An 18,514-nucleotide genomic window follows, 5' to 3' on the forward strand; every position below is an offset into this window, starting at 1 on the left:
ATTCAGTAAGCATAAACATTTGTTAATTCTTAATTTCTCAGTCACAATACAGTGCCTTGCCCATTATATGAGGTCTGTTTTAGTCCACAGCCCTGGAAGAGAAGTCTCTAAAATCCATCTATTCACATCTACTGCTTTCTAGGTACCCAAACCACATTTAAAGGTTTATATTTAAGTAGTAAACGTCACAAGAATTCTGAGTTCTCAGAATTTCCCCCTCTTGATTCTTGCCCAAAGGAAGTTCATTGTTGCAATGTGGACTTTGAGCAGGGAGTGCAGAGACCTGGGCAGTAGAACCAGTTCTGCTACCTCTTCCTTGTATCTGCTGCCTGAAGCAATGATCAGGCTCCTTTAGCATGCACTGGTGTTACTGGATGCCAGGCACTATGCAAGGATACAAGTTATGGTCCCCTGCCTTCTAGGAGCATGTCTGGTAGAAGTGGAAAGCCACAGACCCAAGTAACTTTAACACAAAGCAGTGTAAGTTGAATGTTATGATGGTAGCATAGAAGGAGTAATTAAATATGGAAAAGAGAATTAGAGGACCTATAAAACCTTGTGGAGTGAAAAGTCTTCTTCTGAACTTTGTGTTAGATTTTGAAGCTTTAAGGAAGCATTTCAGAGAGAGATGAATAATGCAAGCCAAGGATTAGAGTTTAGAATATGTGGGACATGTAGAGGATGATGGGACAAAGGGAGGTTGGAACATAAGCTAATAGGTTTTAAAAGGGAAGGATGCCTATCTGCTGCTCCAGCACTGGGCCACGGGGATGGTGGCACTAATACTTTTCTTTATGCACTTGTTTATTTATTCATTTGCTTATTCATCCAACAAGCATTTATGCATTATTTGCTATGTGGCAAGCACTAATCTGGGTATTCAGGAGAGAAAAACTAATGACAGCTTCTTTCCTCAATGAAACAGTTTGGTGAAAAGATAGGTAACAGTAGAACACAATACTGATAGCAAATTGCTATCTGCTAGAAGAATTGGACAAGTGACTAATCATGCTTGGAGTTAGAAGATGTAAGAAATGGTTTTTAAAAATGTGCCATTTGAGCCGAGTTTGAAGCATAAATCGGAGTAGGAACTTGCCAGATTGAAGTAAGAAGCCTTCCAGACAGACTATACAACACAGTAAAGGTCTAAAGGCTTGACTAAGTGGGGCATACTGGTAATACTGGAAAGTTTGGTCTGAGAGAATCCTAGAGTGGAAAGAAAAGCTAGGGAGAAGAAGTCAGAGAGAATAGCTGGAGCTGGAATAAATCTAGGGGTTTGGGCTTAGTCCTAAAAGTATGAAGCAGTATTGAAAATGTTAAGCTGGGAGGTTAGAAAAGTAAATATCAATAGTATGTTGAGAGGATCTCAGAGCAGCTGGGCAGATGGCAGGGAAACTAGTTTCTAGGCCTTTCATTAATCCGGAAGAAAAATCAAGAGGACTTGATGGGTTAATGGGCAAGAAATCATTAACCTGGATAACTCAGGAGAAAGAGGAGTCCATTCTTGAATCTTTAAGATTACTGAAGGATACCTGTGATGCTCTCTCTACCCTCACCCCCAATATAAAATTACTCAGAGGCTCCCTACTCCCTTCAGCCCTGACCTGGCCCTGTACCCTCCCACTCCCATCTCACAGCCCTACTTTCTAACACACTTGGTCCAGCCTGAGAAGTTTTCAGTTCCTTGAACTTGTCGGGTTGTGTTCTACTTCTTTGTGCCTCTAACTGGAACACCTTATCCTTGCTCTTTCTTTGCCAGTCTTATCTGGCCAATTGCTGCTTATCCCTCCAGACTGATTCACATGTAATATCTTTGACGCCTTCCCTGATATTCTCTACCACCAGCATCAGGGAGGGTTAATATATCTGTGTATAAATCTGTCAATAGCTACATACTCACCCCATTTGATTGTGATAATTTGCATGTATGTTAGCAGCTCCACTGTGACCTGCCTTCCGCAGAGCAGGGGACACCTCCGGATCCACTGTGTCTGACCCAGATTGAAAGTAGGATGTCAGTAGAAGTTTGCCCCTTGAACAAATCCAGATGGGGGCATCTAGCAGAGAGATGAAAATGCCAAAAGGCAGAATGAAAGGCATTAAAGACAAATATGAATAATGTGAATACCTATGTTTCTGCAGCTCTACCGATGGCTCCTCCTACCCTCTGCCCTAAGCCCTACCTCTTCTTAAGACTAGATGGTCAGTTATCTAGGCCCATGACTGTTGGCTTGGTTGTGTGTGTAGAATGGAATGGAAAGGGAGAATAGGAAGACCAGTGGCCAGGGAGGAGAGCAGGGGCTGAAATGGAACTGCCAGCTGTTAAGGTGCATGTGTAGGCAAGAGGAAGCCTGTTTCCCTCTCTCTTTCTGAGTGGCTGGACCCCATTGTCTACTACCATCTGGTGGCCGCTTCTGTAAATAACAATCTCCCGATAAGATGAGAATGCTTCTGTAAGGGAGAGAAGTTTCTCTAAGGATCCTGACACCGTAGAAATAGTATGCAAATGTGTATGTGTATGAGATTTGCTTTATTCTGGTGAGAAGCGCCAAGAGATTTTATCAGATCCTTAAAAAAGTGGCTTAAGGCCTTGTTCTAGTTTGCTAGCTGCTGGAATGCAATATACCAGAAACGGAATGGCTTTTAACAAGGGGAATTTAATGAGTTGCTAGTTTATAGTTCTAAGGCCGAGAATTAAAACAAGTCTATAGAAAAGTCCAATCAAAGGCATCCAGGGAAAGATACCTTGGTTCAAGAAGGCCGATGAAGTTCAGGGTTTCTCTCTCATCTGGAAAGGCACATGGCGAACGCAGTCAGGGCTTCTCTCTCGGCTGGAAGGGCACATGGCAGACACGGCGTCATCTGCTAGATTTCTCTCCTGGCTTCCTGTTTCATGAAGCTCCCCGGGAGGCATCTTCCTTCTTCATCTCCAAAGATCGCTGGCTGAAGGACTCTCTGCTTCGTGGTGCTGCAGCATTCTCTGCTCTCTCTGAATCTCTCATTCTCCAAAATGTTTCCTCTTTTATAGGACTTCAGAAACTAATCAAGACCCACTCAGATGGGTGGAGACATGTCATCCCCTAATCCAGTTTAACAACCATTCTTAACTAAATCTCATCAACCAGGGAGATGATCCCATCACAGTCCCAAATACACAGCATTGAATAGAGACTATTCTACCTTTAAGAAATGGGATTTATATTAAAACATGGCTTTTCTTAGGGGGCATATATCCTTTCAAACCAGCACATTCCACCCTCTGGCCCCTAAAAAAGACATGTTTTTCCCAAATACAAAATACATTAATTTCATAACAATATTAGAAACCTTAAACCTATCAGTAGCAATACAATGAAGTAAAAAATTAGAGACAGTATAAAATCTCATTAAGTCAGTTACAGGCATGGTCTGTCCTAAGGCAAAATTCTCTTCATTTGCTCTGGACCTTTGAAAACTCATCCACAAGTTATTTGCTGCCAACATACAAAGAAGGAACATTCACAGGATACACAGACACATTTCCATAGGGAGGAAGGAACACAGGGGTCACTGGACCCATACAGTTTCGAAAACCCGCAGGGCAAAGTCCATTAGATTTCAAAGTCTGAGAGTCATTTATCCTCAGGGCTTTAGAAAGTGGCAGTCCCACCCTTTCCAAATGCCTACGCCTGCCTCTCTCTGAATGCAACCTTGGGGGATATTGGGGAGACCACCTTTCTCTCGGCTCCACCCTCTCCAAGCATTGGAGCCGCACCCGGGCTCTCTGCCATCTCTGGGGCACACGCTCAGCCCCTCCATGTGGTGGCAGCCAGGCTCTCCCCCAACCCCAAGAAACGTGCTTCACCCTCTCCAAGTCCTGAGGCGGCATGACTCTTCCACTGCAATGAGGTGGAAGGCCCATTCTCTGCCTTTGGGGCAAACTCACCCTCTCCATGGGCTTGGGTGGGTCCACTCTCCTGGCCCGAGGCTTCTTGACTTCAGACCTCAGCCTCCACGGTTTTGCCTCTGAAGTTATTTTTCCTCCAATGTGTGCCTTCTCTGAACCCCTCAGTCCAGACTGGCAGCAGCTCTGTTTATACAGGTCCCACAGCACTCTCGTTGGCTTTCTATGCAGTAGCCTTGGATCATGCCCATCAGACATAAGGAGTTTCCACAAATCCTTCCTGGATAACTCCATGTCCGTTCCTGACTTTCTCTGAAATGGCTGGCTAGTTCCACATTTGGTTAAATCCACACTATACTCTGTAGTCTCCCTTTCTGTAGGCCCAGAATTTTCCAGGACCTCAGTTTCTGGTTTCTTTTTACTCAAGAGTTCAGTTTTCAGCTTATCTCTTTCCTTTCGCATTTCACTATAAGCTGTGAGGAGAAACCAGGCTGCACTTTCAACACTTAATTTGGAGACCTCTTCTGCTAAGTATCCAAGTTCATGGCTTTTAAAATCTGCCTTCCAGCCAAAACTACCAGTCAATTTTGCCAGATTATCTGCCATTTTAAAACAAGGATCGCCTTCCTTCCAGTCTACAATAACACAGACCTCATTTCTGTCTAGGGCCTCATCAGAGGTATCTTTAGAGTCCACATTTCTCCCAACAGTCTCTCCAAAGCATTCTAGGCCTTCTCTATCAAGCTTTTCACAACTCTTCCAGAATCTTCCCCATATCCATTTAAAAAGCCGTTCCAACATGTTTGGTATTTGCAAACTGCAGCAGCAGCACCCCACTCTCCGGTACCAAAATCTGTTCTAGTTTGCTAGCTGCTGGAATGCAATATACCAGAAACGGAATGGCTTTTAACAAGGGGAATTTAATGAGTTGCTAGTTTATAGTTCTAAGGCCGAGAATTAAAACAAGTCTATAGAAAAGTCCAATCAAAGGCATCCAGGGAAAGATACCTTGGTTCAAGAAGGCCGATGAAGTTCAGGGTTTCTCTCTCATCTGGAAAGGCACATGGCGAACGCAGTCAGGGCTTCTCTCTCGGCTGGAAGGGCACATGGCAGACACGGCGTCATCTGCTAGATTTCTCTCCTGGCTTCCTGTTTCATGAAGCTCCCCGGGAGGCATCTTCCTTCTTCATCTCCAAAGATCGCTGGCTGAAGGACTCTCTGCTTCGTGGTGCTGCAGCATTCTCTGCTCTCTCTGAATCTCTCATTCTCCAAAATGTTTCCTCTTTTATAGGACTTCAGAAACTAATCAAGACCCACTCAGATGGGTGGAGACATGTCATCCCCTAATCCAGTTTAACAACCATTCTTAACTAAATCTCATCAACCAGGGAGATGATCCCATCACAGTCCCAAATACACAGCATTGAATAGAGACTATTCTACCTTTAAGAAATGGGATTTATATTAAAACATGGCTTTTCTTAGGGGGCATATATCCTTTCAAACCAGCACAGGCCTTCAAAAGGCCGAGAATCTAGAACAAAGGGTTGTTGTAGAACAGCGATTCTTAATGTTTTTCTCCCCAAATGAAATCTTATAAAGAGTCATAATGTAAGTGATAGAAAAGCAGGCCTGGATCCCTGCTTGCTCAGAAACTCAACTTCTAGTCTCATTTAGGGCCAAACCTATGTGGACTAACATCATTAAACACAGAATACAGTTTGAAAGCCCCTCTTGTAATGCACCAAGGTTAGGGAAATTCAAAGGCAAATGGACCCTTTGGAATCATTGAGACCCCTAGATCACACCTGGGACAGGGGGTTGGTGAGACTCACAGAGCTCTGTCAGTAGCAGTACTGGACCTGAACACAAATCTCTCCACTTGCAGCTCTTTTTACTGCCCAATCTTGCCTTATTTCCCAAAAACCTAAATTTAAAAATAATAATAAAAGTGTTTTCTATTTTGAATATAGTTTGTAAACAGAAATTTATTTTTCCTATAGATTTTTAGACTTCTGAAGATAGAAATTTCCCCCTCTACATGCCTCTCAACATACCAAATACATGGTACAAATTAAGTCTATAGCTTATATTTGAACAACTCATTCTTTATAAATTATGACATTGATACCCATGAGCTGCTATATTTTACATGAGAAAACTGAGCCTCGGAGGAATACAATTAATTACCTGCTGTTTTCTGATACTGATTCAAGAGTTCTTTCCACTGTCTCACAGCCTTTGTGTTCAATTGAGCTTAAAACAAATGGGGATTTTTATTTGATTACATTGCTTATTAATCAGTGGGCAGCATGACTGCCTGTTGATATCTGTTTGGGATATGAAGTGATAAGACTGACCACTGCTCATCATAGCCATTTGGGTGGAGGGGGGAGGGATAAATGCTAATATTGATTGAACTTCTATATATACTCCATATACTGGATTCTAATTTCTAAACAACCTTCAAAGTGTGTTTTTCATCACCATTTTGTACTATGTAAACTGAAGCTCAGAAAGAGAAAGGGCCTTACCCAAACTCACACAGCTAGTAAAATGGTCATCTGAGATAAAGCTTAGGTCTGTCTGACTTCTCAGCCTTTACCTTTTCCACACCAGCTAGCTGCATAGGGTTTTCAACATACCAGCTTGCCTCTTGGTGGCAGTCCCAGCCTCATTTGACCCCCTTGCCCCTTCCCTTCTTTCTCTCTCTTAGGAGTGCCAGCTTCTCTCAGGGCACCAGGGCCTCGTTTCTCATGAGAAGTGACACAGCCGTACAGAAACTTGCCCAGGGCAATGGGCACTGCGTCAATGGTGTCAGTGGTCAAGTCCATGGCTTCTACAGCCTTCCCAAACCAAGCCGGCACAATACAGAATTCAGAGACAGTACCTACGACCTCCCCCGGAGCCTGGCCTCCCATGGCCATGCCAAGGGCAGCCTCACAGGCTCTGAGACAGATAACGAGGATGTGTACACCTTCAAGACTCCCAGCAACACCCTGTGCCGAGAGTTTGGGGACCTCCTGGTGGACAATATGGACATTCCAGCCACCCCACTCTCAGCCTACCAGATCCCTAGGACATTCACCCTGGACAAGAACCACAACGCCATGGCAGTGGCCACTCCTGGGGACTCAGCCATAGCCCCCCCACCCCGGCCCCCAAAGCCAAGTCAGGCAGAAACACCTCGACGGGGCAGCCCTCAGCAGAGACCTCCAATCAGTGAAAACAGCAGATCAGTCTCTGTTGCTGCCACCATTCCCAGGCGGAATACCCTCCCTGCAATGGACAACAGCCGACTACACCGAGGTCAGTGTAAGCCCTGGTGGAGAACCTAGAGGGAGAGGGAGATAATGCAGGGGTTCTCTGTAGTTGCTAATCCTCACTCATCCATGGCCAAGGGATAGTTAAAGTACCCCCCAGGTCACTGAGATACATAGGCACCATCTATCCAGATCTATTACCAGGTAGTCTTTCCAGAACCAGAAGCTATTAGTAGACACCCCCAATAGCAAGAATATAGCAACCCTGCCTTGGAAAATTTAATATTCTACTAAGGGAGATAGAACATTCTTGGTTAACCACAGTGCAACATACTATGGGTTTGGAAGTCCAACTCATAGTATTTTATTCATTTTTAAAGCAAACCAAAGATTTAAAAAATAAATTTGGAAGACCAGTCTAAATTAGGGCCAAACCCATGTGGACTAACAGACTATTAAAACAGTAGTCTTCAGAATATTTTCTAAACCACACTTTGGTCTCTGGTTGAAGTCTGAACTTCTTTTTGAAATATCTCAATTCTGTCATTTATTTTCCACTGAGAGTATTCCAACTCTGTATATAACCTCCTCTGTTAGATGAAAACATAAAGTAATATTAATTCCTTTCATTTTGCATATTGCTTTATATCTTGTAAAGCCTTTTCTTATCCATCCTGTTGTTTGAGGTATGCAGTGATCCTGAGAGTTTGGTGGGAAAAGTATCATCTTATCCATTTCATATGAGGCCCGTGATAGTGACGAGACGTATTCAGGGTGGTAAAGTCAGTCACTGGCAGAAATGGGACTCAGACCCTGATGTCCTGCCTTCTGGTTCGGTACTCTTCACAGTCTTTCAGTTCATCAGCAGTTTAAGCAGTCGCCTTGCATTTTGGAACTAGGATGATAGAGGCATATATAAGACACATCCTTGCACTTCAGGAAGCTCACATCTAGTTGGGGAGATGAAATCAACATTCATAGGTCAATGTAAATATTATTACTGTAAGCATTAATATTAGGAGATAGCTGGAACGAGTGGAACAAACAGTAAACAGTATAGGTCTTAAAGGAGAGTTACATAAATGAGGGCAGGAGTCAAGGAGGGATTCTCTGTAAATGCTAACACTGGAGTGAGATCTGGAAGCCTGGAAAAAGTTTTTGAATGGAGTGATATGATAGAAGCAAAATCTTAGCACTTGGGCTTGAGAACAGTGTTTTCTAGAGTGTTAGTAAGACTCTGAGTAACACCGGTAGGTGTATGGGAAAGTGTCAAAACTTGGATCAACTATGTGTGCCTATGGATCTTCCTTCCTCTATTACAGCCTCTTCCTGTGATACATACGAGTATCCCCAGCGTGGTGGAGAGAGTGCAGGCCGGTCTGTGGAGTCCATGAGTGATGGGGTTAATTCTTTCCTGGTGAGTGGATTTTAGCCAGGGGTTCTTGGGCTGGCTCACATGGGTTAAAGATCACACCACATGTATCTAAAAGCACAGCCCCAAAAGAGTGATGGCATCTCCTTCTTGGCACCCTGCCTTGGTTCTTATCTTAGTTCTTAACCCTAGATTGAATTTTTGGACAAGATATAGGTATCCTTGTCTGGAGGAAATGTGTATAGTTAGATAGACTGAGCTAAGGCTCACCAAGCATGTGGTTAAGTAGAGGGGGTCTAGACTGTAGAGGACCCAAGATCTGGGATGGTGGATCTTCTAAGGCAACATCCCCACCTATGAAGTCTCACTTGGAAGAGGACTGCTGTGGTGTGAGACTCCAGGTAGGGGCAATACTCAGAGTCAGGCAGCACAATCATGGTTTGAGTTCAGGATCCCAGGGTATCCTGTAGAGAGGGCTGGCCTCAGTTCTCCAAGGTGCAAGGCCCCACCCAAGCCACCCAAGGCCAGGCTTCAGGCTCACTGGGAAGACTATAAAAATTAGGTAACCAAAGCCAAAGAAGGTCAGTTGTATGTCTCGGCAGACAGGACAGGTGTTGGAAGAAGGATTGCTACATTGCAGAACTATGACAGCTTTCATTGCAGCCTAGTGAACACCTGGAAGCCAGACTAGAAGCGCAACTGGCCCTAAACCTCACCTGCCAACACCAAGACTTCTGACATACTCTTTATCCTGATCAAGGCTGAGAGACTGATCTTTCAATGGTGACCCTAGAATTGAGGTGGATGGTGGGCCTTGAACCAAAACTATACAGTGTATGGCCTCCTGTGATACCCTCTACCTAGATGAGCCACCCAGAAATCTTAGTAGACCCAGCCACCAAGGATATTTTACACTATAGATTTATCATAACTTATAAGTGGATTTGAAGGTATCATGGATGCTAGAAGGGACCCACTCATTTCTTTCTGTTCTGGTTTCCTATTTGGTCTTCCCAAGGTCTACCTTAAACCTTCACAGAGCAGCTTAGTCATGACATTTATTGCCTTGTATGTAAAATCTCACCCCTTCTTGTTTCTTCTGGTTAGTAACAGCTGTATTTCTTTCACTCTCCCTCTCCCTAGCCAGGGAAAGCAGTTGTGAGGCGATCGGATAGCACCAATTCTGAAGACAACTACGTACCCATGAACCCAGGTTCCTCCTCGCTGCCTGCCATGGAGCGAGCCAGTGATAATGCCCAGAGTGTCTATATCCCCATGAGCCCAGGGCCCCATCACTTTGACCCACTCAGCTACCCCTCCACAGCCCTTCCTAAGCACCGAGGCCCCAGCCGAGGAAGTGAGATTCAGCCACCCCCTGTCAACCGCAACCTCAAACCTGACCGGAAAGGTGAGTCTACTCTTTCCCCTATTCCATCTCTGGAATATACCAGGGACTGTTTACATTTGCTTAGGAATGAGGTGAATCTTAGACTTTTCGTACAAGGAAGGGTTAGTCTCTGGGGTCTAAACCACCACCACCCACCAGACATACAACAAACATTTCTCAAATTCTTCCCGATGGTCTGCCCCCTAGGGCCCGGCTGCTGGAAGACCCCTGGTGAGCAGAAGGAGTGCAGAAGTTGGAAGAACAGGACAGGTTCAGGTTTCACCTCTGCCACCTGCCAATATGTCATTGTAGACAAATCATTTAATGTCTCTGAACTTTGTTTCTTCATTTGGGAAATGGAAAGTATAGGTCTTCTCTCCCAGAGGCATTAAAGGACCTAGATGGATTTCAGAGTGCTTTGTAATGTTTAAATTTCTATACAAGGACAAGAGATTAGTATAAGATTTAGAGCTAGGCAGAAAGAACTGAGAAAATAGTCTACTAAGAGACACACCGTGATCTAATAGAAAAGCCTGAGCAATTCAACAAACCCGGGAGATGTGGTTTGGTATCCTTATCCAGCATTTCCTAGCTCTATGATTTTGGGCACATGATTTAAATTCTCTGAGCCTCAGTTTACTTGTCCATGAAATGGGGATAGTAATTCCTGCCCCAGAGTTGTTTAGAACAGTATCCAGGATATTGACTCTGACATATGTCAGGTATTCAGTAAAGTTAGATCTGTACCTGCTAGCATTTAGATCAGGAAGAAGTGCTGGTTCAAGTTTCAGATTTGCCACTATCTCATTCTGCTGGCCTGGGATCAAGGGTGTAGATTCAAGGGAAGAGGATGGTTACCAGGTAGAGATAAGACCCCATGGTCTGGCCAGGAGGAAATTCAAATCTTAGTGTGTACATGGAAGCATCAGAGCCTCATGGCATTCACCGTCCTTCACTGTGGGTTCTCCAGACCCTGGTCCCGGAGCAGTAGGGGACAGTCAAATACTGTCCCTTTTTAGATGAAGTCACAAATCTGGAGAGAAAAATTTGCTGTCAGATCATGTGTCCTCATTTTGGATTCTGAAAATATGATTACCCTAGATACTATGGAAAGAATATAAAATTTGGAATCTGAAAACCTGACTTCATACCTTATCACTATGGGAAAAAATTATATAACCTTGCTGAACCTCAGTTTCTCTATGTAAAACTGGAATGATTGTGAAAGCATTTATAAATAGGTGTATGTATCTTATATAAGTGTATGGATGTGTGGCATTGTTATTATTGGCTGATTGCTTACTTTTTGTTCCTGATCCAGCAAAGCCAACACCACTTGACCTGAGAAACAACACCGTCATTGATGAGCTCCCCTTCAAATCACCTGTCACGAAGTCTTGGTCTAGGGCCATGTGAGTGTCTTATTTTGGGAAGAGGGAGCTTGATGTAGGGCTGTTAGGGGAAACAAGGAGTGGAATGTTCCCTGGCCTGTGAGTGGAGAAAGCTGTATTCTGGTGCTCATGCTGTCATTAGCTGATCATGTCTTTTTGCTCTGTTGGGGCTTGGGTTCTCCATTTGTGAAGGAGAAATAATCATACTAGTCCTGTCAATACCCAAAAGGCTTTTTCAGATCTTAATCTAATAAGGAAATCTGAAGCTCTGAGAGCTGAAGTTTGGGTGTGTGAGGGTTAGGAGCCAGGCTGGACCTGTAAACACAACAGCAGCTGTGAGGCTTCCTCAAGGTTTACTCTTCATCTACTTTCCACAATAGCCACACCTTCAACTCCAACTCCTCCCAGTACTGCCGCCCCATCTCCACACAGAGCATCACCAGCACGGACTCGGGAGACAGTGAAGAGAACTACGTCCCTATGGTGAGTCATTTAGGGTTCTCAGGAATGATTCCAATCAGAGCCCCTGGGCACACCACATTACATGTGATTCAGTCCCATACTGCAAATCCTTTTTGGACACATGCATGAAGCACAGTCAGGGTCATCAGAGGTTAGGAAGATGTGGTCCTTGCTCTCAAAGAAATCATAGTTTTAAAGAGAAGCTCTCTCATGACATACAAGGTGGCATGATCAAGTGTCCTTGGAGAGGCAGTGTTATAGAAATACAACTGCAGTACAGGTGGTCATAGTGGGTGGGGAAAAGAGAAGACCCTGAGGTGAAGATAGCCTTGCAGGGGAGGGAGGGGAAAGTATAAAGAAAATGTGCAGGGCATGGAGAATAATGAGCAGGTAGTTCACTATGGCTGAAGTTAGGGTAGGCAGGGATAAGGCTATACCCTGGATACTATCTTAGGAAGTTTAGATTTTTCTGTGAGCAGGAGGGAGTCCAAGCAGGCAAAGCATTAAGGTAGGTATTTTAGAATGGTCTCTGGGATCCTGTAGAGAATGACAAAAGTGTCCTTTAAAGTTAACTTCTTCTATCCTGTTAAAGTCTTTAAAAAGTAAAAGATCTTCTCTTCATTTCCTATCCTTTTGTTTCCATGACCATGACCAAATAAGGGAGTGTAAGCTTTCATTGAGTGGTGGGGAAATAGACATGGACATCACTCATGCTCCTGAGAGGCCATAATAGAGGTAAAAGCACAGGCAAAACATGGTACATCTTCTCCCTGAAGTTTTCTCTAAAAAAGGGCATAGCTGCCCAGAACCTGTTAGCTGCTGACTTAAGAATGAATCAAGTAACTAATCAATCAACCAAAAAAAAACAGGTAGACTATTCTCTTTTTCATTAGAATAAGACTTTGGGAAAATCCTGGACAAGATGACTGAACGGAGACAGAACCCTAGAATGTATCATTTGAAGATCTGCCGAAGGCTCTAGGGCTTTGTACAGCCTCTAGTAGAGGCATCTGTTCAGATCACTGAGGACCTGGAGCTAGAGAGAGCAAGCTGCTCTTTGATATGGCTACCGTCACTCTAGGGAGTGTCAGAAAGGCAGATTTGGTACAACAGATTGAACCTCTCAGTTTCATCTTTTATTTTTTAAAAATAAGAATAGTAATAATGCCTATATCATAGAATGGTTAAGCAAGATAAAGTGAAAAGTCTTTAGCACAGTACATGGTGCACAGGGCAGGCAGCTCATATTCCCAGAGGTGTGTTTTCTGGGTGGTGGGAAACCTGTTTCTTAAACTCACTTACTAATAGTTTCTCCTCCTTGTGATAGCAAAACCCAGTGTCTGCATCTCCTGTTCCCAGTGGCACCAACAGTCCAGCCCCTAAGAAGAGCACTGGCAGCGTCGATTATCTTGCCCTGGACTTCCAGCCAAGTTCCCCAAGCCCCCACCGCAAGGTGCCTTTGGGGGGGGGTGTCAGCGATCTCGGGACCCTGGGGAAATCCACAGAGGTCGGGCTGCCTTACACAGAACAGCAGCACTCAGCCTCTTTCTCCCATTCCTGTACCCAGCAGTTATGGCTTGACCTTGCTAGTCAAAATCTTAAGGCTTATATTCCCTCTGTCTCAGAGCACAGGAACCTAGGTCCCTAGACTCTAATCAGCCAGTCCATTTTCCTCATTGTACACATGGGAAAAAAAGATGTTCTAACAGAAAAATTACTTGCTCAAGGTTATAAAAGAAATCAGGGACAAATCCAAGGTTCAGGAACCCTGCATCCTGGTCCCAAGCTCTTTGTTGAGAATTCACTGCCTGAATGGGTCCCACAGTCCTTTTGAATTAACCTCTGTGTCTAGGAAAGCCCTTCCCAAGAATCCCACTTAGCTAACCAGTCAAGACAGAAGGGCAGGAAGTGCCACCTCAGCACAGTTCCTTCCTTACAAGGTGATTGTGAGGATTTGCCCAGGGAACACATATAAAGCCTTTGGCTGGTGCTTTTTGGTACCTAGTAAAGTCTTTCCCCTGGGTGAGTAGCCAGAGGGAGGTTGATGGAGACAGAGATCAAGGCCTGGACCTATCCTGAGGGCCAAGGAGATACTTGATTGCATCAGACAGGAGGGGTGATGAGTTTGGAGTTCAGGTTTTAAAGGCCCCATTCAGAAAAACAGTACAGGCTTCTGAGGTGGCTTGCAGTAGCAAACTGAGTCTCACCTCCTCTCCTCTTGAAGAAGCTAGGAAAGAGCCCATTCTCCTTCCTTTGCACCTCACTGGTTACTCACAGCCACTTCCACTTTCCCATTCTGTCTCCTCAGCCATCCACGTCATCTGTCACTTCTGACGAGAAGGTGGACTATGTTCAAGTAGACAAAGAGAAGACTCAGGCCCTGCAGAACACCATGCAGGAGTGGACAGACGTGCGGCAGTCCTCGGAGCCTTCTAAGGGTGCCAAGCTGTGATTCAGGGCCACCAAGCTCAGGGAGGGGCTCCAAAGCTGGCTCCTCCCCATCCCCTCTTCCTTCTCCTTCCCACTGCCTTCTCCTAACCTCCTCTCCACTCTGCCACTCTTGGCCTTCAAAGCACTTGACATCAGGGACCCTGAAATCTACTCTGGGAGGTGAGGGCCTGATTGAGGCACTTCCTCTGCCCACTCTGGGCCCACCTTTGATTGTTATCAGTAATGGCCATGCCTCCAACCCATCTTAAATAGGAGCTATTGCCAAAAGCATCTTTCAGCTCTTTTTGTCCTTTAGACCTGAGTATCTACCAGATGTTGGAAGAAGTTGGGGCTCTGAGCCAGATTCCACACCTCTCACTTGGTCAGCCCTCAACCTTCTTGTCTCCGGCTACCTGGTCTACCTCTCGTTGAGTCCTAGAAGAAGACAGATCATCTTGCTGACCCAGGGAGCCAAGGAACAGCAGACCAAGTGGACATGGACTTTTCACCTCTGTCTTTCTTGGCAGGGGGGAGGATAAGGCCACCAAATATGAAAAAGTCAGGAAGAAAGGGCACAGGTGGTCTTGAGGAGCAAAGCAATTGGATCCTGAGCTATAGAAGGGAAGTTTATGTATATAGTGGTCCCCAACTCTCAGGCCAAGAACATGACAGTGTTGCTGTGGGGTTGGAGAGGCAGAAGAGTAAAGGACAAAAGGAAGGGAAGATTCATGATGGGCAACCAAGAACAAGAACCAGGGCTTGCAGCCCAAGAGATTGTGACAAGGACACCATGGGATCAGGGCCCCTAGAACTTAGGAACTAGAGGTCCCCTCTGCTGTTCTCTGATGCTGCTCTGGAACAGAGATATTCCTCCTCCCTAGATCCTTCCTTGAGAGCTACCCACCACCCTGGAATACCACTCCGGAAAAGGCTTGGACTTATTTGGGTAATGCAGCATGTGGGAGGGAGTACCAGTGCAGTGAGAGGAGGCTAATTTTGGAGGCCTCTTGGAAATAAATGCAGAGTGCAGGGAGTAGGGGGAACATGTTGTAGACTGGAGGTGATGCAGATATTGGGGGTAATCCTGTAAGAGTAATGCAATGGGCAAAGGCCCAGGGCAGTGCGTTGGGCAGTGCATTGAGGACCGTGCAGCAAGTGAGTTTCAGCAAGATGGGCAGTATAGCAAGGGGAGGACACAAAAGCAGTGTAGTGGCTTGTGAGATGCAGGGGGTAAGGCTAGTGTTAAAGGGCCGAATAGAATGCTCAGGGAAGTTCTGTGGGGCATGCAGAGTGAAGCAGAGGGAGGGAGTGATGTCGCATAAGGGTAGTAGTATGCATGGTGGAGTGACACGAGGGAAGCTCCAAGGATTAATGAACAATGGTAAGGACTGGTGAGGGAGAGAACAGGGTAGAACCGTGTCTAGAGGTGTGCTTACAGGTATGGCTAATGGTTTGTGTCAGTTGGCTGGGTTTTGTGCCAGGTTTCAAAGCAGATACAAATCTGGCTTGGTACCAGGCCTACGGTGTTTTCTCAGTTCACCTGATGCTCCTCAGGCCTGTTACTTCCTAGTATTCCAGGTGCCAAACCGATTCAAACTTGGCTACAGGGACAGGAGAGACCAATCCTCCTCTAGTAGCTTGAAGGCCGTCAAATCAGTGTCTCACTCCTCCCATCCCTGCCAGTGTTAGGAGGTAGCGCGTCTCCTCAGACTCTTTCTCCTAAGCCTAGGGATGGGGGATATCTGAATTTTTATGTTGAAAGCTCTTGTCCAAATTTTGAAGTTTCAGGGGCAACTGGGCAAAGACATTTCATCCTATGACTTCCCACCATGTTCAGTGGAACTGACTACCACTCCCCTTTCAGCTCCTGTGCATGTATGCATGAACAAACATGCACACACACATTTCCCCAGACCAATGACCTGACCATTTGCTAAGTCCCATCCTGGGAGAAGTTATTTTCTCAGTAGTAGCCCCTCTCCTCCTGCCATCAATTCACATCAACATAATAAGCATTTATCAATGAGTGCTAGGCTCTGGGCTTAGGCGCTGAGGGTAGTGGAATTAATTAGACCTTGTCCCTGTACATGAGAAGGCCACAGTCAAGTGGAAAAAAAGACAAGGACATAAAATATAGGTGATGGCCATAGTACAGAGAGACCTAAAGTGCTGATGGGGTACAGAGGAAGCAAAGACAACTCAGGGAAGTTGAGTAGGGAGGTGGGAAATGGGGATGGGGTGGAGATCAGGGAAGGAAGTTTTCAGGAAAAGGGAATACCTGAGAAGGGCCTTAGAGTTGATCAGATTTTTACAGGGAAGGAAGGCAGCACCCAGGTGTACTGGAGGTAAAAGGAAGAAGAGACTTGGACAAAAGACTTTGGGGAGTATAGGTCTAGCCCCTGAGAAACAGTGGGTAAAATGATAGTGGTAGCAGTGGCCTACCCTGAGCAGGGTTTGCAGAGTGCTGACTTACTCTGCTCAACCCTAATCAAGTCCCTTTAAAGCCCTCTTTGAGGGGTTCTGTATAGCAGAGCTTTCTAATTGGTGCCTCTCTTGTGCCCCAGAAACCTACAGGTGGGCCCAGATCTTAATACCTTCAGTTAGTGTGTGAGCATTTTCTGAGTCTCTTGTAATATAAATGAAACCCACTGGAGTCTTCACTGACTGAGGTGTTCAGATCTAATCTCCAAGGAGGCCTCTGTCCAGCACTTGGTTTCTGTAACTGCCAAAACCCTTAGGGTGGAAGTGAGGTAGAAGGAAGTACTAGAGAAGAGGAATTTAGCCTTTTGAGAACAGACTCTGGCTCACAACCTTCAAACTACTAGCCATGTCTAGTATGCTTCCTCCACCCCAAAAAAGGAAAAGTCAGTTCAATTTTAAAAGGTGGTCCTTTGTCCTAGCAAGTGGATCAAAGTTTAGCTCCCCTAGTGGTCTAGCTAGGACTGAGACCCCAGAATGTGATGCCTTCTCACCTAGCATAGCACATACAACAACTCATCCTGCCTGGAGCTTCCTAAAGAATGTGCCTTCCTCACTGACTTCCAGCTCCACCTCTGCAAGGTGAAAAGAACAGAACACGAACAATTGGAAAAGCAGCTGTGAGTAGTACAGGGAGATGGTCTGTGAAGCGCCTGCCACAATTGACACTCAGCTGTTTTAAGTGGGGACTCTGTTATATAACTTCTCTCTCACAGGTTAGATCACTAGGGATGGGCAGCACCCAGGACATTAGCCAGTTAACCCAGTCCCCTCTCTAGCTTGACTTTGGTAATTTCCAAGTTTGAAACCATTAAATGTACCCCATTCCTAGGTCAGAAGCACAACTATTCTGAAGTTATTGGAGCATGGACTCAACCCCCATCTGCCCTTTGGCCCCTTTACTTACCATGAGGCATAAGACCTCAGTCCAAGCCTTGGCCTTGGCCTGCCAACCCTAACCCCTCCCAAACTGCTTTGGCAGATCTCTGGAAGAAGAGTGCAGGACCAGAGGCAAATTAGCAACTCCTTCCCCTTTCTGCGCCTTCGCCTACAAAATGTAGGGGAAGCAAGGCTGACCGGATGAGCTCTAAAGGTTCCCTTCCACTAGGGCCATCATTCTGATACTCAGCCATGTTCTTTAGGACCTGGGGCCACGGTAGGATGCTTGCCGAAGGGGCCCATTGGGAGATTCAGGCAGTCATGTGATATTTGGTGGTGTGTATTCTTGTGTAATTGTTGGTTATGCGTGTCTTGAAATTTTAGAATCATTTCACGCAGAACTGTCACTATTTGTTGGGAACTGAAAATGGGCTAAGAGAAGCCCAATCTTAAGTTCTTGTCCTGTTGCCATTTAAAATTGACATTTAATTTTTCAAGTCACTGTTGGTGCCTAATCACTTAAGTTATTAATTTATTCTTTTTTCTTTAAAAAAAAAATTGTAACACCTATTTATCCTGTGAGTAGGTCTGGGGGTGGGGTGGGACTATGTTAGTGGGTGGTGTTTTTGCTGTGGTGAGATATGGTACAGGCCTGGAGCTTGCAGGTCCCTTTTTATTGTGGTGTTGGAGCAGGACAACAATAAAGTCCATTAGAAATTAACTCAGAGAGGCTGTGGAGTCTGCCTTGTCTGAGGGGCTGGGAAACGGAATCCATTCAGACTCACATACCAGCATGGGCACAGGTCCGAGGACAGACAGCTGCTAGTCCTTTCTTACGATGATGTGTAGTCTCTTGACAAAATCATTTCAGAATCATCTCTCATGATCCGTGGAAAGCCGATGTGCCAATTTGCTTCACTTTCATTTTAATAGGAAACAAGTTGACTACTTTTCTTGGCTGGGAGCAAG

General features: G+C 45.3%; 1 protein-coding gene across 1 annotated transcript in view; it reads left to right on the top strand.

Annotated features, from left to right (window-relative positions):
• Positions 1 to 18,270, top strand: part of GAB2 (GRB2 associated binding protein 2) — a 184,376-nt gene extending 166,106 nt beyond the window's left edge. Inside the window, exons 4-10 of the mRNA XM_077113458.1 lie at positions 6,600 to 7,192; positions 8,469 to 8,563; positions 9,662 to 9,926; positions 11,227 to 11,317; positions 11,677 to 11,779; positions 13,086 to 13,211; positions 14,067 to 18,270. Of these exons, the coding sequence (XP_076969573.1) occupies positions 6,600 to 7,192; positions 8,469 to 8,563; positions 9,662 to 9,926; positions 11,227 to 11,317; positions 11,677 to 11,779; positions 13,086 to 13,211; positions 14,067 to 14,210 (1,417 nt within the window). The 3' untranslated portion in view covers positions 14,211 to 18,270. The remainder of the gene's footprint in view (positions 1 to 6,599; positions 7,193 to 8,468; positions 8,564 to 9,661; positions 9,927 to 11,226; positions 11,318 to 11,676; positions 11,780 to 13,085; positions 13,212 to 14,066) is intronic.
• The last annotated feature ends 244 nt before the right edge of the window (positions 18,271 to 18,514 follow it).

Source organism: Tamandua tetradactyla, chromosome 8, assembly GCF_023851605.1.
Source record: "Tamandua tetradactyla isolate mTamTet1 chromosome 8, mTamTet1.pri, whole genome shotgun sequence".
Classification (NCBI taxonomy): domain Eukaryota; kingdom Metazoa; phylum Chordata; class Mammalia; order Pilosa; family Myrmecophagidae; genus Tamandua; species Tamandua tetradactyla.